Source organism: Alosa sapidissima, chromosome 17 (genome assembly GCF_018492685.1).
Source record: "Alosa sapidissima isolate fAloSap1 chromosome 17, fAloSap1.pri, whole genome shotgun sequence".
Taxonomy (NCBI): Eukaryota; Metazoa; Chordata; class Actinopteri; order Clupeiformes; family Clupeidae; genus Alosa; species Alosa sapidissima.
The window spans coordinates 6,735,664-6,762,355 of NC_055973.1; the positions used below are offsets into that span (position 1 = coordinate 6,735,664).

The 26,692-nt window shown below is 41.8% G+C and overlaps 3 protein-coding genes across 4 annotated transcripts in view; 2 read left to right on the forward strand and 1 right to left on the reverse strand.

The window, feature by feature from the left end:
- spata13 (spermatogenesis associated 13) overlaps positions 1–1,613 on the forward strand; it is a 30,079-nt gene extending 28,466 nt beyond the window's left edge. For both annotated transcript variants that reach the window (XM_042068632.1, XM_042068633.1), the window contains exons 13-14: positions 402–476; positions 591–1,613. In XM_042068632.1, the coding sequence (XP_041924566.1) occupies positions 402–476; positions 591–772 (257 nt within the window). In that variant the 3' untranslated portion in view covers positions 773–1,613. The remainder of the gene's footprint in view (positions 1–401; positions 477–590) is intronic.
- Positions 1,614–1,797: 184 nt separating this feature from the next.
- On the forward strand, positions 1,798–26,255 carry tmprss7 (transmembrane serine protease 7). The gene is made up of 18 exons (XM_042068634.1): positions 1,798–2,069; positions 3,249–3,450; positions 4,766–4,896; positions 5,030–5,097; positions 5,333–5,526; positions 5,985–6,020; positions 6,336–6,564; positions 7,170–7,294; positions 7,490–7,602; positions 8,385–8,491; positions 8,872–9,008; positions 10,462–10,569; positions 10,772–10,879; positions 11,278–11,394; positions 14,551–14,788; positions 18,855–19,123; positions 22,436–22,572; positions 25,916–26,255. The coding sequence occupies exons 1-18, from the start codon at positions 2,010–2,012 to the stop codon at positions 26,075–26,077; spliced, it is 2,541 nt and encodes an 846-aa protein (XP_041924568.1). The 5' UTR covers positions 1,798–2,009; the 3' UTR covers positions 26,078–26,255.
- crb3b (crumbs homolog 3b) lies at positions 16,054–16,602 on the reverse strand. Its single transcript, XM_042068646.1, has one exon. It carries the CDS (start codon positions 16,421–16,423, stop codon positions 16,190–16,192), a length of 234 nt encoding a protein of 77 aa, XP_041924580.1. The 5' UTR covers positions 16,424–16,602; the 3' UTR covers positions 16,054–16,189.
- Positions 26,256–26,692: the final 437 nt, after the last annotated feature.

Below are 26,692 nucleotides of genomic sequence, written 5' to 3' on the forward strand. Positions count from 1 at the left end.
AATTTGCATGTGAAAATATGACCTTGCAAATTTGCGGCAACTGTTCACCAGAAACCTGAAATTTCTGTAAGGGTAAAGACAAAAATCCTTTTTATTGTATTTACCTGTCTTACTTTGTGCAATCTGGACCAGACCTCTGTACAAGGTGTGTAAGGAACCCCTTGTGGTCAGATCATTAAGGGAGAAAAGTGTGGCTGAGGAAAGACATACTCAAAATACCACTGATTGCTGTTTCTTAATCAGTAATTACTTAATTGATGTGGAAAGAATGAAAAGCCTTAAGATGAACTAACTCTCTGCTGTTACAGTGTGCCTTTAATACACAGTTGGTTTGTGTTTAATTCATTCTGTTGTCAATAATGAGTAAATAATGCCATGGATCTCATTTTGCGTTCCCACAGGAATGGAGATCAGTGAAGAACAATGGAAACAGGCGATTCTCAATGCTCAGAAAGCAAAACAAGGCAAAATAAAAAGTAAGCTAGATGCTCAACATGTCTTAGTGAAAGAAGATGTTGTCTCGTGGGATATTGAATTAAGACATCCTTTCTCGCCTCTCTCCTATCCTTTTTCTCTCGGTGTGTTTTCAGGTATGGGCTACTCCGGCCATCCAGTGCCTACACAGTACCAGCCTCTTCACCCCCTTCACCAGCGTCACGTTACTGTGCCAACCAGCGTTCCACAGCAGCAGGTGTTTGCCTTAGCCGAGCCAAAGCGGAAGCCCGCCCAGCTTTGGCACTCCATCACTCGACACGCCCTCTTCAAGAAGTAGAACAAAAGCCCCTCCCATGCCATGCATGACTTTTATGGCGATGCCCTCTATAGGAAGTTGAGCGAAAATTCTCCCACCTCTGGCATAACCTCACTGGCCACACCCTCTTCAGGAAGTGTGGAAGACAGTGCCAGTGCTCCTGATAAAGTATACATATATGAAGAAATGTCCATAGGAAGACATGTTGCCCTACTGATGTGATGTCCCGCTGAAGTTTGGCCTATTGTGGATTGAATGTTATGTTGCTTGAAACACATGAAATATATGTTTTGTTTTGTGTAAAGTGCCTATGATTTGGAAAAAACACAGGAGGCTTTCCTGTCATGGACCATATTAACTATATCTATGTTTGTTTATGTGTCTTTGTATGTATCTGCCTGCGTATTTGTGTGCGCATGATAGGTGTGCGTATGCGTGTGTCTGTGTGTGTGTGTGTGTGTGTGTGTGTGTGTTTTTGTTTGTGTGTATGTATGTAAGTGCCTGTGACTTGAGGGTGGAGAGAGCACGAAAGTGTTATGTGAATCTTGATTCCCTCCATTTCACTAATGTGGTAAACATGCTGCTCATATTGAGATTCTCCCCTCCCTTCAACACCCCTTAAAATGCGTTTTATATTAATAACGACAATGATGTATATTCGGCTTTTAAATTCCTATTCGTATTACTATTGCCTCTTTTTTTGTTTTACTCTATGTCTGTATATTTAAGGCTGGAACCTTCTGAATTTAGACCTCACTTGTGATGGCAGTATCGCCTGATATGAGCTTTAGAATGACCAGATCAGCTATTCTGCACACTAACACTGTCCACGCTATGTAAATAAACTCATGTACAAATGTTAGTTACTGATGCCTTCTCTTCATTTGACGTGAGGAATAGGAATCGGCTATGTGTTTGAAGAATTTCAAGTGTTTTTTTAATTGGGTTTATTACATCATCACCATTAGTGCCGGTGTGTTAAAATGGGAGAATACTGCAGACAGCAATTGCTCCCCCTGCTCACCTGGAAGGATACGGTTACATCCTTCTAGAATAGCAAAGGGGGCGATGCTATCTTAACGGTGTGGACATCCTGCTTTGAGGTCTTAGTTTGTTGATGTATCGATCGGTATATCATTATTTTCGGGTGAAATCATTTATTGAATTTCACTTAAAGTATGTAAATGGCAGTTTTCAAAGCTCTTCAGAACCAACATTTGGTGAAAACTTATTTAAGTAGGCCTAATGTTTTTGTGCCATGGAGTCCGCGCGCGAAGACAGCGGGCAGACAGGTGTCGACGAAGGCTACATCGCAAGTGTAAGTAATTTGTCCGATTCATCTTTAATATAGTGAATGTTGTTGTACCGTAGTTGAATGATGGGGTTAAACCTAATGCGTGTTTCAAAGTGGTTTAGTTGTGGTTTAAGGTTTCTCATTTAGCCTGCCCTTCACATTGGGTTCATGGAGGCGTATTTCAAATTTAAAAATCAAATTTTATATCTGCCCATTTCTCAGCCACATTGGTTTATCCACGAAGTATAACATGCTACGTCTGGTCAAAGAGATGTGAACATGTTATAAATACAGCCGGTTAGATGGTATGACCATATATGAATAATTTATGTCATGGGAAACACAATGCGTCTCCGCTTCTGAGGCAGTTACTGAGCTGACATAGCTATTGCAACAACAAGCTGGCCGTGTGCCATTTGTATAAGTATTGATATATAAGTAGGCTATACTCTTTTGATCCCGTGAGGGAAATTTGGTCTGCATTTATCCCAATTCGTGAATTAGTGAAACACACAGTGAGGTGAAGCACACACTAATCCCGGCGCAGTGAGCTGCCTGTAACAACAGCGGCGCTCGGGGAGCAGTGAGGGGTTAAGTGCCTTGCCCAACCGTGCCTACTGGTCGGGGTTCGAACCGGCAACCCTCCGGTTACAAGTCCGAGGCGCTAACTAGTAGGCCACGGCTTCCCTCTGTTTGACCTCTAATGCAACAGTTACAGTGACCAGACAAACTGCAAAAGAGATGTATAGGCAACCTGTCACACACTATTATGACAATTAAACGATAATATCAAAAACACCTGATTTCTGAAAAATGGTTTGTGAGGGTCTCCATCACAGTTCACAGTCCTAGTATAGACAGTGAACATACATAAAAGTAATCTAGACCAGTAGTTTTTGTTGGCATACAATTCTGTTTTTGACCTATTTGGATAATGATGGAATGTAATACTGCAATGATATCTGAGTAGATTAACAGAATACAGCCTACGTCTTTAATTTACCACCACCCATCTAATGGCTTCAGCTTATTCAGTACCGGTAGCTGGATGAATTGACTAATAGTCACTTGAATGGTTCTTGATGCCACCAATCATACTGATATGATATACTGCTGACCAGTTGATAAAGCCTGTAGTTTTGACAAGGCTACAATTCTCTTACAAAAGACCTATTAAAATCCATACATTTATTCGGGTATCAGGTTGCAGATGTGTCGGTAGAAATAGCGACTGTGGATGCCATGCTCGAGAAGCTATGCCGGAGGTACGAAAGACTCCGACGGCGGGAAGAGAGGGCAAGGAAGCTCAACTCCATCTGGACCCTCCAGAACATGGCCATTCTCATTACTGTTGTGGTGTTTGTGGTTGTGGTCATCATGTGGTCTCTCCTGTGGGTGTTCATATGTAAGTACAACTGTAAGGCCTGCCTTATACCATACCACAATTCATCCATAACAAGTAGGCCTATGGTGACATTACATTGTACATCATAGTAGGCCTATGTCACCTTCAATGATGTGGTGAATCTCTTCATGTATTTAGAGAAATCAGTTTAGTGTTTGAGAAAGCCATATTATCATTCTATGTAGTAGGCGTAGTCCTGAATGACACAAATATTGAAGACAGTAATAGTCAACTAGAAAATGTAATTTCGAGGAAATTACCAGTGCATGAAAAGATAAACATACTGTATATTAACATAAAATGCCAAACAAACTTTTATTTGGAAACAGTTGGCAGGAGTCATAGTTGATAACAACTGACAGTTGAAATGGCTGAACAGTTAAATAGTTGAGTAGTTTAAATAGTTAAATTATTTAATAGTGAATTATTGTAGTGAGGACATTTATTTTGAAACAGTTGTGGGCAGAGGAAATAGTAGTCTTAAGAGAGCCAGATTGTATGCTTAAAGCCTGAGACAGAGTATATAGTTTAAAAGTTGAATGTAGATAGTGTAATGGATGTTGATAGACAGAAAGTTGAATGGATGTTGATAGGCAGATTGTTTAATGGATGTTGATGGATAGTTTAATGGGTGGATGAGTGAATGGTTTGAAGAGGATGAATGGATAGAAAGTTGGATGGAATGTGCCGTATATCGTTGTAGAATGGAGAGACACAGAGAGTTGGCCTAGTTAAGCAGAAAGCAGTTCATACAGGTGCAATCAGTTTAACTGGCCCTTTGATGGGTCCTAGTTGAGCAGCTAGAAGTTGATACAGGTGCAAATCAAGTTAATTAGTCCATCGTGATGTCATAGTGCTAATGTAAAGTCTATGGGGGAAAATAAGCTTGTTTTTTGTTAATATCTCAAAAAGTATAAAGTTTACAAAAGTGAAAGTGATTTTCACGCACTGTAATTACATATTTATGGACCCTAATTTAGGCAAGGTGCAAGCTAAAGCTAATTTAGTAAAGTCAACACTGAGGAGTCAGCTCAACCCTCCTACAAGCCACACAATAACTATGGTTCAGGCACAAGATCTTTGCTTGTTGATACTGTAGATGTTGCACTTCTGCCATTTAAAAGCCCTATGTGTTAGTGATGAGGGGTCTATTCATGCCCAGGGTTGATGAACTGACTGGCCAATTAAACTGGATTTCATACGTTATTTTTAAGGAAATCACTAATGTCACTTTACATTTGATTTAGTCTAAGACAACCTGTATTTTATGAACATAGCAGCTTTCTTATACATAGAGTGGTTCTGGGTCTCTCAGTTCGCAGGGAGGGCAACGGTGGAGTTTATTTTGCTGGAATGTTCCGAGTTGCCAATGTAGAGTTCATCCCAGAGTACCGGCAAGCAGACTCTCATGAGTTTGTGTCCATGGCAACCAGGATACAACATGTTGTAAGTGTACAACAGTTTGATTGATAAGTATTGCTCTTTCTCTCTCTTTGAATGGATTGAATGTTGTACTACCACTACCAGTGTCTGTTGCTCTAATCATCAAGCACTCATCACTGTACACTTTCTTTTGAAGGTCAGCAATGTGTACAAAACATCTTCAGTATCCAGACTCTACAGACAGACTGTTATATCCGATCTGAGGTAAGCAGTGAGCTATCAGTTTTTCTCCAATCAATTAATCTGAGGTACTTATGAAAACTAGTAAATCAGCACCAGTGAAACCACTCATCCTCACAATTCAGTTTAGTACCTAGACAAGTGTAAATATGCCCAGAGCAGACCTATTAGACTGGGTTTACTACAGTAATCAGTCTTATTGGAAGTACAGTGAGCGATGTAGTCCATGTTTGATATTGTTCCTCCTTTTTCCTGACAGTAACGACAACAGAGGCGGGGTTCTGGTGCATTTCTGGATGGTGTTTGTGGTGCCCTACCTGAAGTCCTCCACGATGTGTGAGGAGTGTGTGGGTGCCATCCTCCGGGACTCTGTCCTCACCAGCCTCAAGAACCGTTCCTCCATCGGCTTCCTGCTCGGACTGCCCGTGGACATCGACTCCATCCTGGTAAACGGTACGTGTTTATTTAGGGGGAGGGGACGGGGGGGGGGGGGGTTGTCACTCCTTTTTAAATTATTTTTGGGCTGTTTTGCCTTTTTATCAGATAGGACAGTGAAGAATGACAGGGAGCAAGTGGGAGAGACAGATGGGGTGGGAATCGGGCAGAGGTGGAAAAGTCGAAAGTAAAAATCCAACCATGTATTGGTTCTACAGTACCTGTGCACTTAACACAAGGGATCTCACTAATTAGCTGCTCTACCTGGCTGAAGAGTTGTGCTAATTAGAATCAGCTGGTTTAAGTGAATGGTTGGCATAGATATGTGGTAGGACTTTTACTTTCTGAAGCTGGACTTTTCTACCTCTGGAATCAGGAAATTACTTGGTGGTTGCATGTTAATGTTATAATATCAACACTGAGGGCCAGTTTCCCGTACTTGGATTAAGCTGTTGTTCTCTGTTTTGTTTTCACAGCTGCTCATCGGTCTGAATTCACAGGAACTTCTACTGGTGAGGGCCTTTGCTACATGAACGGCTCAAATGAATCACTTGATTATTCATTTGCTAAGTAGTCTGCCATAGCTATAGGATGACAAATCAGTACACTTGGTCTTTCCTAACCTAGGATATCCAATTGTGTTGTTCTGCTCCTTTGAATGTGAAATATGACGCAATAGAACAGCATGTTTAACGGGCCCAGTGTGGACGAGAGAGCACTCCATGCTACGCCGCAGTCAGGACGCCGGCATGCAGTTAGGACGCCGGCATGCAGTTAGGATAAGCTGTGACACATGTGACGCATAGCCGCCTTCTCCTCTTTTCCAGCCTCCCAGTGTGCGGATAAGATGTACGCCATCCTACCGGAGGTGATGGTCCCCCTGAAGGTGTTCTCCTCCTGGGGGGGCGTGAGCTGTCACATGAAGCTGACCTCTGCCCCGGGGACCCTCATCCGTCTCACCATCAAGTCCTTCCACATCGAGCCCAGCAACTGCATGAGTGACTCGCTCACCGTCTACGACGCCCTGCTGCCCATGAGAGGAAGGATTCTTCATCAGTGAGTTGCGATGAGAGTTTAGGATAAGAAGAGTGCACTTAGAATGAGAATATATTAAATCAATGAGAAGTGATAATCAAGTGAGTTATACAGGAGATAAATTAGAATGTCACCGAGTACTAAAACTATTGGTGCTACCTAGCTCAAGTTGCCGCAGGCAACAGATAGAACAGCCAGGCAGTCACAGTGCTACACTCTGGGGACATGTTTAAAATCATACCCCCAGAGTGTAGAACTGTAGCTGCCTTGCTGCTCTCGGTGTTGGCCACAACAACTTTTTTTTCTTGTACCGACAGTACTCAGTGACCTTGAGAAACACAGATCTACGTGAAAAATGGCCAGATTTTTCCTTTAAATGGATATCTATATTTTAAACTTTGTTTAAATGTGTAATAATATTGCTAAGACATAATTCTCTGATGTTTGCCAACACATAGCACATAGAGGAACCAAACCGAACAGAATCTCATGCCTTGAAGTCTAAGGCCTTGACTTGACAGGCACTACTTTAAGGCAAATCCAGACGGTGATCTTAAGTTTAAGTGTGTCAGGACAAGGCTGTCTTGTCCTTTGTAAATACTTAATCGGTCACTTTTGGCCGGCAGGGCGTGCGAGTCAGTGTCCCACTCTGTGTCCATGGTGTCCACCTCCAACGCCATGCTGCTCTTCTTCAAAATGACTCAGGGCACAAAGAGCTTCTTTGGGCACTTTGAAGCCATCAATGAACAAAGTGAGTGACCTGAATAAGAATTGTTTTCTGTCAACGCGTGTTTGTGTGAGTGAGTGAGTGATGTGTGTTTGAGTGAGTGAGTGAGTGAGTGATGTATGTGCGCACGCACGCTGGACTGTGACTAGTGTGTATCTAAAAACCTATTGCAGATATGTGTGTGTGTCTGATACACATGCATGTGTACATCCCCCATAGAGTGTCTACATGTGATTAAGACCTCTTTGGATGCCGGCCCCAGGGGGCAGTTAACCAGTCCATTCTACCCCAGCCTCCTGCCCCCACAGTGCTCTTGCACCTGGAGGTTTCAGGTAATTGTCCTCGCCAGGGGCAGCAAATTATTACTTAAGCAATGTTCGCAATAAAAAAAAACATACGATGACAAGAACATCGGATTAGTCAGGAAATGCAGAGAAGGAAGATAAAAAAGCAACAACATTGAAATGTAGACAAAGGAATAATATGCACAAAATCCTCTTTTAAAGGGGAACTATGCATGTTTTTTAGCTTAATTTACCTTAACTTAACAGCTTCGGAGTCATTGGTATGGTTATATGACTTTTTTCGGGTTGAATAGTGGCCGTCTTGCTTCCCCCGTAGCGGCTGTGAGCGGAAAAACCACCCTTGCAACTTTGGGCCGGCGGGCCGGCGGCCTCAATGTCAGGAAGTAACGATTGTAACGAATTGCTTTACTGCATTTACACACATACACGCCAGGCACCGGCTAGAACAATGTAGCGATAGAGTTTCTCAATCATTCGTCATGACAGAGCCAGCGAAAAGAAGCAGAAAGTGAGTAAACCGTTGTCGAGGGAACAGGGAAGAGGAAAACGACAGACTGACCGATTGAGGAGTGTCGTAAATCACATACTCTGAGGCTGTAGGGGGAGCTCTGCAGAGAAACCTGCAAGCAAAAAGCGAGAAAACAGCAAAGAAATTGCCAAAACTGCATAGTTTCTCTTTAAAAAGGTTTTAAAACCTTTATATCTATTTGTAGTTAAAGATACACTGTGACTGAGTTCTATTGCATAATATTTCATAGGCCTTATTATTTTATGATTTATACCTATAGTAAAGTATGATTGTGATTCAGGCCCCTCGTGCTGGTCTAGGGGTGGCCTTAACATTCCAGAACTACATGTTGAAACTTAAAGACCTGAATGCTTGTGAACATGGCTGGTGGAAAGTCAATGAAATAATGTAAGTGTTTTCTTTTATTATTATTTATTGAGTACATATGCATATGTATTATATTTGTATATTTACTTGTATAATGTAGTATTTAATATGATATATAATACAATTATTTTTACTTGTATCTGAGGTCTGTACACAAGCTTGCTAAAATCACACCAGAGCAATGGCATTATATTCCTTTAAGAAAATAGAAAATCCTCTGCTTAAGTGTGTTAGTGTACAAAAGGAACCCAGTTACACCACCTTTATGATTCTTAACAAACATGTGTATCTGTGATCCTTTTGTATAATGTCAGATATGTTCGTTTTTAAGGTATCTAATTTGTTGATCTGAGACGTGGTATCTAGATATGCTTGTTTATTTGTTGTTTTCCCTGACTCAGATACTGTGGAAGGTACATCGGTCACTCCACAGTCTTCCGCATACCTGACCAGAATCCAGAGGTGGTGTTCCTCTGCAGCTCTCGGACCTCATATATGCCGTTTACAGCCACCTACAGCAGCTTCAACATCAGCCAACGTACTCACACACTAAATATACGCATCAATGCGCACTCTCACAACTAAACATATGCATCAACGCGCACTCTCACAGCTAAACATACGCATCAACGCGCACTCACAACTAAATATACGCATCAACGCGCACTCTCACAACTAAACATACACATCAACGCGCACTCTCACAGCTAAACATACGCATCAACGTGCACTCTCACAACTAAACATACGCATCAACGCGCACTCTCACAACTAAACATACACATCAACATCAACATGCACTCTCACAGCTAAACATACACACCAGTGTACACTCTCACAGCTAAATATACGCACCAGTGTACACTCTCACAGCTAAATATACACACCAGTGTACACTCTTACAGCTAAACATACGGACCAGCAGGGGTGTAGTCTACATGACACGTAGGACTACGCAGTATACCTACTGTACTTAAAAAGCATCACCATCTCAGTATACCCACTTAAAATAGGCAAGGATACATATTAACATTTTGGGGTGATCACAGTTTACCCACTACAGCTAACTAGACTACATCATTGCACACCAGTGTACACTCTCATAGCTAAACATACACATCTCTAATAATCAAAATATGCTACACACACACACACACACACACACACAGAGACAAAGGTCTGACAGTCAGACTCCCACATGACAGCGTATGCTCTTAAAACCAGACATGCACACACATTATCTGTAATTCATCCTATTAAATTGTCCTAAACAGTTTGCAGCCAATTCATTTCAGCATATCCCCATTGATGGTGTGCTTTATTGTGGTGAAATTACGCATGCTACATTAATCACACTGACTATACAGCTGTTAGACTATAATTGTAGTTGATTACCTGAAACAAGTAGCACTGGAATTTGATTACAAGTAATTAATCTGTTTATGAATTATTAGATGTCAAGATTACAAACCAATCTAACTACTTAAATCACAGAGCAAAAACAGAGGTGTTTCATTTTGGTAAAGAATAACCACTTGTAAACATGAGGGCTGATGGTGATAGTGTTCATAGCTGGAGAAAATGTACGGACTATGCGTCTATACTGTAAGAGGGGAAGAGAGTTTGATGCTGAAACTCAACATTCAAGTCAACATTGAACTGATGATACTACAGAAAAACTGAATTAACCAAGACAGTGATTTGGGTATCTCTGTTTGTCTGTCTGTCTCTCTCTCTCTCTGTCTCCGTGTGTGTATATGTGTGTGTGTGTGTGTGTGTGTGTGTGCGGTCTGTGTGTGTGTGTGTGTATGTGTGTGTGCGCGCCTTGTGTGTGTGTCTGCGGCATGTGTGTGTGGGTGTGTGTGTGTGTGTGTATGTGTGTGTGTGTATGTGTGTGTGTGTGTGTGTGTGTGTGTGTGTGTGTGTGTGTGTGTGTCTGCGGCATGTGTGTGTGTGTGTGTGTGTGTGTGCGGCATGTGTGTGTGTCTCAGCCTGTCCTGATGAACACTTTCTCTGCTCCACTGGCCTCTGTGTTGAAAAGAGCCGACGCTGTGATGGCATGGACGACTGTGAGGATGAGAGCGATGAAGTCTTCTGCTGTACGTGCATCAGCTCTTGGCTTCGCTCAGACTACAGCAATACTTCAGTTAGACACAGCTTCACAGCAATACACCACTTGAACACAGCTACTGTATATAAACCAAAAGGACTGAATTAAGTTTATGTGAACTTATGTATTAGAATGTGAGCGGTGAGTTAGGGAAGTGTTCTTAATGTTGATGGTGATGCTTTACCTTCCAGCGAGTCCCACTAAGAACTGTGGAGGCATCAGCCCTCTGCATCCCATCTATGTGTGTAACGGTGAGAGCGACTGCTCAAATGGACGAGATGAAACCAACTGCACTAGAGGTGTGTGAGCACAGGTCTTCTCACTTGGCTCTCTCTATCTCTCTTACTATATCTCAACTTCTCTCTACCCCTGTATCTCAACCTCTCTTACCCCCTGTATCTCAATCTCTCTCTACCAACGGCTCTCTCACTCCCTGTATCTTAACCTCTCTAAACCTGTATCTCAACCTCTCTCACTCCCTGTATCTCAACCTCTCTCACTCCCTGTATCTCAACCTCTCTCACTCCCTGTATCTCAACCTCTCTCACTCCCTGTATCTCAACCTCTCTTTCACTCCCTGTATCTCAACTTCTCCGTTGCTTTCTATATCAGTGTACACAACACATATACTCTATTTTTTTTATGTGTTGGAATACAAGCGAAATGTCCTGTAACAATGTATTTTTTTTTTCTTTAGAGACGCGCTGCTCGGACATCAGCTACAGGTGTGCAAGTGGCACCTGCATCCTGAAGAGGAACGCTAGGTGTGATGGAGTCCCCGACTGCCAAGACCTCAGTGATGAGAAGGACTGTGGTGAGTATAAATCAGTGACTATGAAAATGAGTAGCGTGAGGTGCGTTTATCCAGAGTGACAAGGACTCTTAATGTTGAGTTCAGGTTTGGAACACAGGTCTGATGTTGGAAGACAGGTTTGGAACACAGGTCTGATGTTGGAACACAGGTTTGGAACACAGGTCTGATAGTTTCTCAGGTGGAGACAGGTACTCTGATGTTGAGTTCAGGTTTGGAACACAGGTCTGATGTTGGAACTGAGAGAAAATGGAATTGAACATTATGTCCAATACTTTAATATGTTGCTTTAATGTGCAGCATTGGGCCCAATATTCAGTATGTGGTTTAATGTTCTGCATTTCTCACTAGTGGGTCACTTTGACACTAAAAGTATGATTCTCATAAAAGTATGAGTCTGCATCATGACTCTGTGTGATATCTGTACTGTTCTTTTAAACATGATAATGTAAGGCGCCAGAGTGGATATCACTTGTTGTTGTCTATTCTGCATCAACAGTCCTTTTCGTCATTGATTAAGGTAGACTTAATGTCTCCTGGCTTTGCCACAGTCACTGTATGATTATCTATTCTTTACTGTCGGGTACTTAAACCCTGGATAATTCTGTGTCAAGTCAGAGACGCATATTCTGGAGTACGCTGTGCTACGGGTGTGCATCTCTCCTGTATACAGCCTAATTAAACCTTGCATCTTGATTTGTACTTCTTCGTGACTGGATCATATTTCACTTTGGTATATAATATTTTTACCAACAGAACACAGGTCTGATGTTGGAACACAGGTTTGGAACACAGGTCTGATAGTTTCTCAGGTGGCGACAGGTACTCTGATGTTGAGTTCAGGTTTGGAACACAGGTCTGATAGTTTCTCAGGTGGCGACAGGTACTCTGATGTTGAGTTCAGGTTTGGAACACAGGTCTGATTGTTTCTCAGGTGGAGGCACTACAGCTGCTCCACTATGGCCTCTGTAAAAAGCATGGCAGCATGGCTTCACACTAAAGATAAAGTTAAAGTTAAACTGATATTTAGCAGATCCTTTTATCCAAAGCAACACGGACTCGCAATGGCTGGTTTGTGAGTGGAACCCAGGTTGACCGGTTGTCAACATGATGACATTACCACTACTCCGCCACACCCACCGCACTCTTCTGTTGCTCAACTATTGTTCCAACATTTGTCATAATGAAATGTTCTGTATTTAATATTGCAGCCAGATTCTGTGCATTTTTTTTTAATGAAAGCATGCATAGTAAACAGAACTATTTTTTAGTTATTTGTAAATGTATCACACATAAACTTGACACTAGAAATTCACATAACTCAGATAACAAGACAACAAGGTTATGTTGAGTGAGCTCATGTTTGTGCAACACTTTTAGCAAAGAGGCCATCCACCAATGATGATGAAGTATTATTTGTTATCTATGAAAGTCTATTTTAAAAACCAGCCTAAGCCACTGACATGAGAATGTATCTCACCCGGAACAATAAACTTAGCTGGGCTTTTCCTGTCAATTAACTCTAATTACACTACAATTATGTCATTTGTTTTAGTCTTGTAACCAGTAGGCATTTAACTGAGCCCTCCTAAACCATACTGCTTTGATTGAACCCAAAGGCCACACAGCTAAAGACCCAACCTTAAAGTGAACCTGTTCTGTTATACGCATGTTATTTGACCATCTCCTTAATTGAGTGGGCAGTAATTGCTATGTTGTTGTTGCCTGGCTGCCCTGTTACCCTGACAGTAATTGCAATCTGTGTTTGGGGTGATTTTCTCTAAGGACACTGGAAACAAGCCTGGGCTTTGATCACTCAGCCTGCTGTGTGTAACATATACTCTCGCTCTCTCTCACACACACACACAGACTTTTTAATTTGTGTGGATTCATCGGGTGTGGCCCTGTCTGTCATAACCATGATCAAGAAACTGTGGTGTCTCAATCACTGAAAGTCATTTAAGGACAATCATACTTCCACAAATAGACAATGACTGGGCCAAAGACTAATACTGAATCAGTTGTTAAAGGGACACCAGGCAAGCCTGATGCTTTTTCTCTACGAAACTCCCCCTCGCTCGGTCTGAAGCTCTTTTCCTTTTCTTTGTATGTATCTTCCATCAAGGGTTTTCGCTGCTTCTTCGCCGGCTCTGCCATTATACACACGTTTGCAACAATCGCTAGCGTTTCGTTACCCTGCCTCTGTGCTGTGGATGCAGGATGTAAACTGATCCTACTTCGGTCGGCGGGTACGATACACTGAACTTGCAAGCGGGATATTCTTCCTACAGGCAGTAGGGGCGGGCGAGAGAGTCTTCATTCGCCCTGTAATGAGTCATTTAACCATATACCGACTTACGAAGATGAGTAATTAACATGAAAACGTTGCCTGGTGTCCCTTTAAGGTGGTATGCAGAGTAAGATATAAAGACATAAAAATATATATCAATATAATATATATCGATATAAACATCAGCACAGGACTTAATGTACACTATCGGTCAAATGTTTGGATCACTTAGAAATTTCCATTCCACTCCATTATAGACAGAATACCAGCTGAGATCAGTTGCATTGTTTTTAAATCAGGGCAGCAGTTTTCAGATGACATGTGCTTACATAACTGCAAAAGGGTTCTCCAATGTTTTCTCACTTAGCCTTTTAAAATGATAGATTAGTAAACAGAATGTGCCTTTGGAACATTGGATGAATGGTTGCTGATAATGGGCAATGTAAATATTGCATTAAACATCAGCCATTTCATTCTACAACAGTCAAGAACCCTTTTGCAATTATGTCTATAATGGAGGGGAGTGGAAATTTAAGTGACCCCAAACATTTGGTAGTGTAAGTAAAAAAAAAAAACCTGGCCCACAAACATGAAAAATGAAACAGTCTTAACTGTTGTCCATTCTGCTGTCCTATTCATATTGCATATTCATTTTTCTGTGTAGATGTTTAGGAATGGTCTGACTACAAGCATGAGGCCTGTGTGTTTGTATGTATAGTTACTCTTGAATTATGACTACATCTAATACAGATTAGATGAAGATAGACTCAAATCCTTTGTATTTTAATGGATCCCATGGACGCCACAATCAAAGATCCGTTCAATCCTCTCTGCCGTAATAACATGTTGTGATATTTCACCCTTTGCAGCATGTGGTCAGCCGTCTCTGGGGAATAGAGTGGCAGACACAGCATCCATTCCTGACGATATGGGTGGAGTCTCAGGACAAGATCGGCCAATGGGACGTGTGGTAGGAGGTGTCAATGCATTGGAGGGAGAATGGCCATGGCAAGTTAGCCTCCACTTCTCCGGTCACCTGTACTGTGGAGCGTCCGTCATCTCTTCTGATTGGCTACTGTCAGCGGCGCACTGCTTCAGCAGGGAGAGGTGAGCTGGAGTGTAACCCGAGGGTGACCTTTAAAGGGACACCAGGCAAGCCTGATGCTTTTTCTCTACGAAACTCCCCCTTGCTCTGTCTGAAGCTCTTTTCCTTTTCTTTGCGTCTTCCATCAAGGGTTTTCGCTGCTTTTCGCCGGCTCTGCCATTATACACACGTTTGCAACAATCTCTAGCGTTTCGTTAGCCTGCGCTGTTTACTCTGTGCTGTAAACTGATCCTGCTTCGGTCGGCGGGTAGGATACACCGAACTTACAAGTGGGATATTCTTCCTACAGGCAGTAGGGGCGGGCGAGAGAGCCTTCATTCGCCCTGTAATGAGTCCTTTAACCATATACCGACTTACGAAGATGATTAATTAACACGAAAACGTTGCCTGGTTCAGTCTGTGATTCTTTTTTTTTTTTTTTTCTAAGCAAATATTATAGATGACAAGCTCTTATTTCTCACAGACCCACATACGGATATTTCACTTACAATACAAATTACAATTGTATGTGCATGAAAGTAAGTACATAACATTTTTTTCAAACTACATTTTAGTAACAAGGAGACATAACATTCTTTGTTTGCAGGGGTGGGTGTGTGTGTGTGTGTGTGCTGTAAATAAACCCTCCCTTTACGCACACATTTTCTTTTTCACACACACAAAGATTCATCCTCTATTCCTGATGCAAACACTCTTCTACTCCTGCTGTATACCACCCCAAGTCAAACTTGCATTATTTGGTGTTATGTTGCATTACACATGACTTCTCCATCCCCATATATTTAAGCTAAGTGACAAGACAGACAGACATTGCAACACATCCAGTGGCTGGGCTTCTATTGCGCACCCATAAATTAGATAAATACATTTAGACTTCAGACATACATTAGAAACAGATTTCACACGTACACATTAGAAACACACTGTGTGACTCTCCCCTGTGACTGGGTTTGCTTCTCAGACACAGACTTCGCACGTACATTAGAAACACACTGTGTGACTCTAGTACAAAAAAAAAATCTTTCTCTTCTTTGGCGAGCCACTTGTGAATGAAAGTTTTGTCAGCAAAGGATTTTGCTGTGCGACATGTGGCTTGCTCCCCATTCCCAAGCCATGAACAAAAATCATTGGTGTGTGTGTGTGCCAACTCTCCTTGCAACAGCTGAAGGAGGACACAGGTGTAAGAAGAGGTCCAATCTGTCGCCTGGTTTTTGCACTGTTATTGGTCAATCAAGGCCTCCTGTTTCCTGCTTCACACTTGATCCATGTCCACTCAACCACCGACTCCGCTCATCTTACACCTCCGCTCCCCGATTGGTCAGTACCCCCCCACTCATCGTCCACCGCCGCTCTCTGATTGGTCAGTCTGATTGCCCATCTCTCGCGCCTCTCTCACTGATTGGTCAGATGAGGCGCTCCTCCTTGGGCAGGGGCAGTGCCAGGCCGGGTCTCTCGGGCCCGTGCTGAAGGTGCTGGTTCGGGTTCTGGTGGCGCGCCTGCTTCTTCTCCTCGTGGCTCGGCTGGTAGCTGCCCTCCGCACGGCGCTTGCGCAGGACGCAGGTCAGCAGGGTCAGAGCCGTCAGGACCACCAGGGCCAGTGGGGCCAGCCACCCTCCCCACCGCACCACAGTTAGCATAGTGTGTGGCCAGGACGCTGATGTCCAGGGCTACCGTGCATCACTCTCCAAAAGGTTCGGGTCACCTTAGATGATCCCAGGTAGCTCTGTTTCACCAGGTAATGGCACTACTCTCTGTCTTGGATTCACAGTCGCGGAGGCATGGCACACACGGTCGGTCGGTCACCGCAAAACCGGGAAAATCAGTCTGTGATTCTAATTATTGTACATTTTATGCCAAATTTCAACTCAGTTGCTCATCATGGCCCTCTAGTTACCTGTTCAGTGTATATGCCCCCAAAAAACTGCTGTGTTTGTACACAGTCCTCCAAAGTCCTGTGGGTAAGTTGGAAACAAACATAGAGATTGGAACCAACCCAGAATCAGTACCACCTCAAATCTCAACAACGATCCTCTAGAACTGAAGTTCGCTCCTTTACTGTAGCACAGTGGCTCTCAAACTTTTTCTGTCATTCCCCACTGAATTTTCAAGCTCCACCTGACTCCATGACTCCGGCAAAATGGTAACATTAAAATATTATTTTTGCATTTTGGTTCCATCTTACATTTCCCGTCTAGGTCTTCTGGATCTGATTATGTTTTAATTTATACCGTAAAACTCCAAATAATAGCCCGGGCTTTTATTTTCCCAAATCGCCAAACTGCACCGGCTAGTATTAGAGACAGGCGTCTATATGAGACAGGCCTTTAATTCCCTTTACACAAAACTTTTCCTCTGCAAAGATGGAAAATATTACCAAATTAATTATTTCAAACACACTGAATGTCTACCTATATGACTAGGCTATCTAATGACAATTACGGATCATCATGCATTTAGTGCTGAGATGTTCATTGAGTGAGATACAGTAAGATCCAAATAGCGGGGATAGCCAGAACAGATTAAACACTTTTTAATCAAACGTAATTTACAAAGAGATCGTATCACACTGAAAGCATATATTTTGTCACTAGCAACCTAGCCTATATCGTCCTTTGTCAAATGCAGTTGCATTATCAGCCCTGACCAAAACCGTTCAGTAATTATTTATGGAAAAATGGAATGTGCGTAATGTTGCATTCTCCCTCCTTTTCAGCACGAATGAAACAGCATGAGAGAACATGAACCATATGCTTTCTGCCGTATTTTATTTGGCAAATTTGACAACAGTCAGCTTACATTTCAAATCATAGCCTACTTCTTTCTCTTTATCGCCATTGCAGTACGCATTTAGAATAAAGAATAACGTTTGCGAACCCTTTTGTTTTGTTGCCAGCATAAAAACAAGCTTACCATAGGCCTATCCGCAAATTTTAAACACAAGGGATAAATTGAGCGATGACGGAAGTCGGACATATAGACATAGCTCATATTGAAAAAAGTTATAGAATTTGGAACTCTAGCTTTTCCCCACAGCAGTCTTTTAATGCCATCTAATCATAACGTTAGCGTGCGCAGTCTGCACCATACTCAAGCCCAAATCACACCAATGATTCGCAACAAGATGAGCTGCAACATTCTATTAACCAGCAACTTGATGCAACATTCTAAAACCTTGCAAATATGACTAGACATGGTGAATGCTTTGCGACGGCTTGCAACGGCTTGCAACGACGTGCAGCATCTAATTCACACCCAATAAGACGTTCTAAATGGAACGCAATCATAATTAAGACAAGAAGATCTCCAGTAGATGTAAAACTACGACACGCATTGACAGTGAGATGTGGCCGCTGTTTGTAAGATCAAAATAAGATTTACAAAATAAGAAGCTGACTGGGAACTCCTTTCTGCAACGGGCTTTAAACAGACGATCTGACGGGTTTTAATACAACCCAGAACTAAATAACAGACCAGGCCTCTACTGGAGACCGGCCTTTAACCCAAACCTGTAGCCACGCCAGGTGTTTAAAAGAGAAAGGCGTCCATTTGGGACTCGGCTATTATTTGAAGTTTTACGGTATAACGGTATGTTTATGACCCCTATGTTTGTGTGTGGCTATTTTGTTTTGAAACTATGATCTTCCTTGTCAAAAAAGAAATGCATTATTAAAGATAGGCACTAAAAAACAAATGTCCTCCTGTTCTTCGCTCCCCACCTGTCATGTCTCTATTCCCCACTAGTCAGGCTTGCCCCACACTTTTGAGAACCACTGCTGTAGCAGCACAAATGTTGATATGTGTAGCGCAGCACACTCTTTTAAAATGTCCAAATAACATCATGTAAATCTGTGTGTAGGTATGGATGAAACTGTGACAGGAATCTACATGTAAATACTGAGAGTGACATATCTTATCCTTCATGTACATTATTGTACAGTAGTATCATTGCTTTCATGGCATACAGGGTCCTATTTATATGGGTTTGGATTTCAATTTCCTGTTACCATCATAATAAGGGACAAGATGTTTATGTCTGACCCTTGACCCCTGACCCTTTGAACCCCACAGGCTCTCTGACCCGCGCCAGTGGGCAGCCCACATGGGCATGCTGAGCCAGGGCAGTGCCAAGCACGTGGCGGACGTGCGTCGCATCGTGGTGCACGAGTACTACAACGCACGTAACTTCGACTATGACATCGCCCTGCTGCAGCTGCGCAAGCCATGGCCCATGTCGCTCGGCAACCTCATCCAGCCCGCCTGCCTGCCTGCTCCCTCGCAAGCTGTCAGCGACCAGCAGCGCTGCTGGGTCACTGGCTGGGGGTACCGCTCTGAGGAAGGTCAGCGCTCCTCACTGTTAGATTCACATTATATACATGCACATGAACTCATTTGCGTGCTTTTAGTTATGTAATCTTTTGTATTAATTTATTCCTTTAATCATTGACATTTATATTTACATGGTACATTTATTCCTTTAATCATTAACATTTATATTTACACATAAACATTAATTTATTTATTTACATTTATTCGTTTACATCCATATAGGGCAGCCGTGGCCTACTGGTTAGTGCTTCGGACTTGGAACCGGAGTATTGGAACTGGTCGGTTCGAACCCCGACCAGTAGGCACGTCTGAAGTGCCCTTGAGCAAGGCACCTAACCCCTCACTGCTCCTTTAGCCCCGCTGTTGTTGCAGGCAGCTCACTGCGCCGGGATTAGTGTGTGCTTCACCTCACTGTGTGTTCACTGTTCATGGATTGGGATAAATGCAGAGACCAAATTTCCCCCACGGGATCAAAAGAGTATACTAGCCTGACGAGCCAGACCCACATTAAAATGTAGGGTCTGGGCACTCACCGTTCGCAGTGCTCAGTCCGAGGAGCAGGATAATCGGTTGTCTTTCAAATTCCCTCTGCACGCAATAGGACAGCGCTATGAGTCCCATGCGTTTTCCCACCAGCGGAGCTAGTTGGCTAGTTCTAACTTTTGCCAACTTAAAAAAAAGCTTAACTCGTGTCACACTGTTGGCCAACAGCAAATCTTCTTTGTTTTCAAGTAGCAGGGAATTCAAACCAAACCGTTGCATCTCTGCCATCAATTATTATGTTAAGCCCGCCTAACGACTCTATACAATTTGATTGGCCTGATAGAAGTTGATAGAACGGAGAGTTGCTAGACTAGCCCTGGAAGCAAATGTAATTTGCTGCCGCTAGGGTGCATCTAGATTTCTAGGCTACATATATACTGTACTTATACTTATACTTACAGATATTTCAGGAAGCACTCCCCTCATCCAAGAGACAGGCGAAGTGATGACCGCCAATCCAAAGCCATATTAAAAATAAATAATAATAAAAAAAAAAAATGTCATTCCAAAACTCAACTAACTATTGTTACTTTGTTGATACTGTCAATACTGTGTATTGTTACTGTGTGTTTGTGTGTGTGTGGGGGGGGGTGGGGGGGGTTTGGTCAGGGAGATGGTGTTTAGTGTTCTGATGAAAGTGAATGGGGTGGGGGTAGGGGGATAGGGCAAAGGGGTGGACATTTTCCAGTGAATTTTCGGAAACTTTCCATGGTAAGTTAAGCTGTGGAATTTTGGAAATATCCCAAATTGGAAACTTTCATGGAATAACATTTTTTATGGGAATTACTGGGAATTAACTGAGAATTTTGGGTAATTCATACAAACTGTTTCATATACAAACATTAACATTTTGTTTCGTAATAAGCAATATGATTTTCGCTTAGCTTAGCATACAAAGCTAGCTAGCATGCTAGCTGGAATCCCCTTCTCTGCCTATGGTTTACTAGCGTGCTAAGCTAGCAACACTGAAACCAATGAACTGCCCAAGATACACCACGCCACTCAACAACAAAATCTGATTGGTTGGAACATTGACTGACTATCACTTTGTCCAGTCAGAATCCCAGAAAATGGTAAAACAAATAAAAAATATATAAGAAATAATGACACAACATAACACCCCAAACTTAATAGATTATGATTATTTATAAAGTTGTCAAGCTTAATCAGACAGGCAATATGAGCATATGGTTATTAACCGGTAGAGCTTATGCAAAATGACGTACACCCATTTGAATGAGGACAAAAGTGACGACAAGCCCATAACTGGGCAACTCTGTTTGCAAACTTCCCCCGGTTTCACACCAGTTATTCCCACATGAGATGACATTTTCACTGGAAATTTTTTTTTCCTGTTCACATGAACGCACCATAGGTTTCCTTTATGTCTAGGGTAGAAATTCGACTGAAATTGCATTAAATCATGTTTTTTAACTATTATTTTGCTGCACAATGTGGTTTTGTCCACTACATTTAATTTCCCTGTTATAGACTAACTTGCCATATTAAAAATTCCCAGTTTATTCCTATTAATTCCCGTTTATTCCTGTTCATTTCTGTATATTGTCGTTAATTCTCATGGAAAGTTTCCAACTTTCAAAAATTCTGTAGACCAAGAAGAGGTCTGCATCAGTTTTGTAACTAGTGTTGGGATGTAGCCGTGGGATATTGTACACAGAGTCACCAGGCACACACACACCCCCACAAACAAGTACAAGCTGACTTACAAGATAAGTACTCCCCTGCGACTCATCTCTTTCTAAGAAAGAAGGATGACTGTACTGCCACGGACAATGGATGCATCATTGGTCCAGTCCCCTGAGAGTTTAAATACTGCTGAACTGTCTGCAGGGCTTGTCCTGTTGGCCGCTGAAGGCAGAAGTGTTTGACTAAACGTGTATGGGGTTATGTCCTTGTTGGGTAATGGGAAGGGTTCCCACGGGCCATGGAGTTTCTGGAATATAATGAAATTGTGTTGTAGCTGTTAAAAATGTCCTTGCCAAAATAGATTAATACAAATATGTTTCCACGCAGCATTGGTTTGCTTATTTGGTTATCAGCCTTTTCCATTACTACTTGCTTTAGTGGTTGTGGTTAACCCTACTTTTGTTTTTCAATGCCCATTTATTCGTTTCCGATTCTATAAAATGTAAAAGAATCTACTGTAGAATGCTGTGCGGCTACCCTGAAAATTTTGGTCAGTGAGGTAATTTCAATGTAACATTCATTATAGTAGCTCATGGAAATGCATTTTTTTGTCTTTTTTTTTTACTGCTGTAAGGTCATACACACAGTCCATACTTTGTAAATAGAAAACAGACAAAGGGGCTCAGACAAAGCTATAAACAATTCCAGACAATGAAAATGTTACTTCATGAACCATGGAGAGGTGGTGTGCCATCTGATTGGCGCTCTTGAGCTCAAATGTCAACATCCTTTCATCAGAATCAGACTTTGCCTTTAATCATGTATGAAATAGTAAGTGTATGGGGTAATCTGTAAGCTTATAACCGAAACTCATGAGAGGCACTGCAGCTGACCCAGGATTGAGGAATTTGGTCAAAAGCAAGAGTGCGGATGCTTGCGCGTTCTGTTCTAAGAGATGGAAGTTGTAACTCTAGCTGTTTTCTGAACTTCAGCTGAAAGAGTGCAGCATTTAAAGCGGGAGAAAGGATGGAGGGGGAAAAAAGAAAAGTGGTGGTGGGGGAAAAAAAGGGAAGCAGTGAAAGGACGCATGCAAAAAAGCCAGCTAACTGAAGCTTGGCCTTTTCCGTGCCCAGATAAAGTGTTGCCGGCCGTGCTGCAGAAGGCCGAGGTTGGCATCCTGAGCCAGAGTGAGTGCAAGCGGAGGTATGGCCCGGTGTCGCCGCGGATGCTGTGTGCCGGGGTGCCCTCTGGAGAACAGGACGCCTGCAGGGTGAGTGCGAACTCACTGTTTTTTTTTAAATGACTTTATTGTAGTACTTTTCTTAGTGTCAAGTTCAGTAAACATTACCTTCTTTACCATACTACATTTTTTTTTTCCCTATTAACATTCAAGAGAGACACCAGGGGGAACACATTACATGACAGGAACAAACAAATGGGGTACATACATATACAGTACATACTCACTTACATATACAAACATACACACACACATACATACAGACACACACATATACATACATACATACACACACATATACATATATATATACCCATACATACATACACATACATACATACATGCATGTATAAGAGACACAGAAAACGACAAGTAAGACAGCAACATAACAACAACAAAAAAGAGGTGGGGGGGGGGGGGGCAGTTCCACTGTGTATGTATGTGTGCGTGCGTGTGTGTGTATAGTAAGTAAGTATATATACTCTTTTGATCCCGTGAGGGAAATTTGGTCTCTGCATTTATCCCAATCCGTGAATTAGTGAAACACACTCAACACACAGTGAACACACAAGTGAGGTGAAGCACACACTAATCCCTGCCCAGTGAGCTGCCTGCAACAACAGCAGCGCTCGGGGAGCAGTGAGGCTTAAGTGCCTTGCTCAAGGGCACTTCAGCCGTGCCTACTGGTCGGGGTTCGAACCGGCAACCCTCCGGTAACAAGTCCGAAGCGCTAACCAGTAGGCCACGGCAGTGTGTGTGCGTGCGTGCGTGTATCCATCTACAGTATGCACCTATTAGAAAGTTTGGTTATTCTCCTATATGCTCTGGATACAATGTATTCCATTTTTCTATTTGATTTCTAACAGTTAGAGTGAGTTTTTCCATTTCCAATGTTTGTTCTATTGTCTTGTACCATGCTTGATCATCTGGGGGTTTGGCTTGTTTCCAAAGTCTGGTCACTTGCTTCAGTGCCGTTAAACTTAACATTTTAAATATGTATCTGTCCTTAGCATTGTTCTTAAGGTTTGTATTAAAGCCCCAGGTGTGAGTGGTGCTGTAATTTCCAGTATGTATTTAATATCACTCATTACCTTTTGCCAGAACACCGGAATTACTGAGCAAGTGAAAAATATGTGCGTCTGATTTGTTTTTTTCTCACCACATCCTCTCCAGCAGCTTGTTCCCTCTATTGCTGTGTTTGTTTTACATCTATCTGGAATAATACAATATCTTTGGCTTATTTTCCAGGCATATTCCTTCCAGTGTTTAGATTGCGTTATTTTAAAGTTTTCTTTTAAGGATTCTCCCCATTCTTCATCTGAAATCTCTATACACAACTCTTTCCCCCATTGTGTTTTTATCTATTTTCCATAGGTGTTGCTTTTTGCAGGATTGAATAGATACTTGCTAATTTTAGAGTATTTTTAGTTCTATTTTCTGCTATACATTTTAATATATAGTTGTCTAGCCCCCCCCCCCCCCCCCCCCTTTGTTCTGTTTAACATAACTCCTTACTTGCAAGTATTTAAAAAACTGTTTTTGTTCTAAATCATATCTAGACGCAAGTGTTTCATATGATTCTATGGAGTTATTATTGAATAGTTGTGAGTATAGTGTTAACTCCTTACTTGCCCAGCATTCTAAAATCTTGTCTGTTCTATGTGGTTGAAAGTCGAAGTCATATACCATTTCTCTAAGTAGGATACACTCCCTCTGCACTTTCAATCTTTTACACATTTGCTTCCAATTATTAATTTTCAATGCAAAAAGTCTGAAGATATTGTTTTTGTGTTTCTGTCCCAATTAGTCCATTTGTTAACTCTTCTTCTATACTAATCCATTTTGCCTTGGGGTCAGACCTCATCCATTTCATTATTATCAATACTTGTGTTGCATAATAATATTTTTTGAAGTTTGGGGCTCCAAACCTCCTTTTTCTTTTGCTTGAGTTAGTGATTTGTATTTCTGCCATTCCAAATAAAATTAGCTGTAATCTTGTTCCAAGAATTAAAAAAAGACTCTGGTAGGGTAGGCTGGTTGTTTCCACTCTACTATATACTCCATTAGGGATTAATATCCATCTTTTTAGATCCTGTCTTATTTTCTTTTCCAACTTGCAATAATTATTTTTATATAAATCTTCTAAGTTTTTACTAATATATATATATACCAAGGCACTTTATCACCTCTATATCCTGATAATAAACTATAGTCCTTAATTACATTCATCAAGTATTTAATTGATTTTTCAGGCGAAGTTAAATAAATAACTATATCATCTGCATATAGTGCCAGTTTATGTACTTCCTTCCCAATCTCTAATGTCTAGATTTTGTCTTATCGCTACTGCTAAAACTTCAATGTAAATAGCAAACAAAAGTTGGAAAAGAGGATCACCTTGTCTGGTGCCTCTTTGGATACTAAATGTTCTCGATAGCATACCATTTGCTTTTACTTTGGAAACAGGTTTACTATACAGAGCCTGTATCCATTGACAGAATCTCTCATTTAAGCCAAAGCTCCTCATTGTCTCAAACATAAAGGTCCAATTTACTAAGTCAAAAGCTTTTTCTGCATCCAAAGTCAATAAAAGGAGGTCTGTTTTTTCTAATTGTGCGTGATTTATTACATTTAGAATTCGCCTAATGTTATCGGCCAATATTCTTCCTGGTATAAATCCACACTGGTCCGCTGTCATTATATCTGTAATGGTGTCTTTTAATCTATTGGACAGGATTGAAGAAATTATCTTATGATCAGTATTAAGTAGTGATATAGGTCTATAGGATGCACATTCTGAGGCATCTTTTCCTTCTTTATGTATAAGTGTAATTATCGATGATGCCCATGTTCCCGTGTCTAATGCATAATTATATGCTTTCACTAATAAGGGGCTAATTTGATCTTTAAAAACTTTATAAAATTAATTTGTAAATCCATCATCCCCTGGGGATTTTCCTAGTTTTAGGGCTTGTATTTGTTTATTTACGAGCTCACTGTTTTTTTTTTTCAAAGGCTCTCAGTGAGCAGTTTGTGAAGTCTGTGATTCCCATGCACTATTTCTTAAAATTTACTTCAGTGCTCGTCACTGTCCTGATTTGTGTGCGCTCGTCACTGTCCTCTCTGATGTTTGGCTCTGTAAATGGGACACAAGCATAGTAACTTGGATCGAGTCAAAATCGGTTGCAGCCAATCAAAACACTTGCTTGAGGAGTATGGAAAGGAGCAGTGTAATTCGATTGGTTGTTCAGGCTACCCACAATATACCCACAGCAAAACTGCAAACTACAAATCTGAAGCCAATGTAACCACTAATGTATTTAAAGTTCATATGATTGCCCTCTTGTCTCTGTGTGTCCTGTGTTACCTTCAGGGGGACTCTGGGGGTCCACTGGTGTGCCGGTCCCAGGCCGGGGGCCGCTGGTTCCTGACAGGGATCGTGAGCTGGGGTGCGGGTTGTGGCCGCCCCAACCTGCCTGGCGTCTACACCAGGGTGGCCAAGTTCACCGACTGGATCCAGAATCACATACACTGATCTCAGTCACAGACATGTCAACCAATCGGCCAATCAGAGTTCGTCACTGACTCTACACCCCTCCAAAATGTCATCCGCTGACAATATATGGTCATTAGGCTCTTAAAAGCACCTGCTCATGTATCTTTCCCTCCTGTTAAGCAGCAAAGCATTGACAATAAAGCATATCTTGAGTTACTCCATGGCCTCCATTCTCCTCTCTTCTTTTTGGATGTCAATCACAGCATTCCGTTCATACCAGAGCTTTCATATATAACCCTGACCTGCTGTATCCAATGTCATGGCAAGATTGGATCTGAAATTCAGATATCACGATAGGCTGATAAGAAGTCCATCTAGATGAAAGGACATGGATGAAAAACTGGAAGCATGTGAGTGACCCCATTTTTTACTTTACTGACCTGAGCTCTTGTCATGTTTCATGTTAAAGAAGTGTGGTTTGGTTAAAAAAGAATCTATTCAGATGAAAATTATCAATTTTAACTGAACATATCAATGACCTTGTAGGCTACACAGGCCAAACCAATTATTTGTAAAGTTCTCTTCAGGGATATAAGGTCCACTGTTTTGTAACCCAATAACGGGAGTGGGAGGTCATAATATTAAATTAATAGT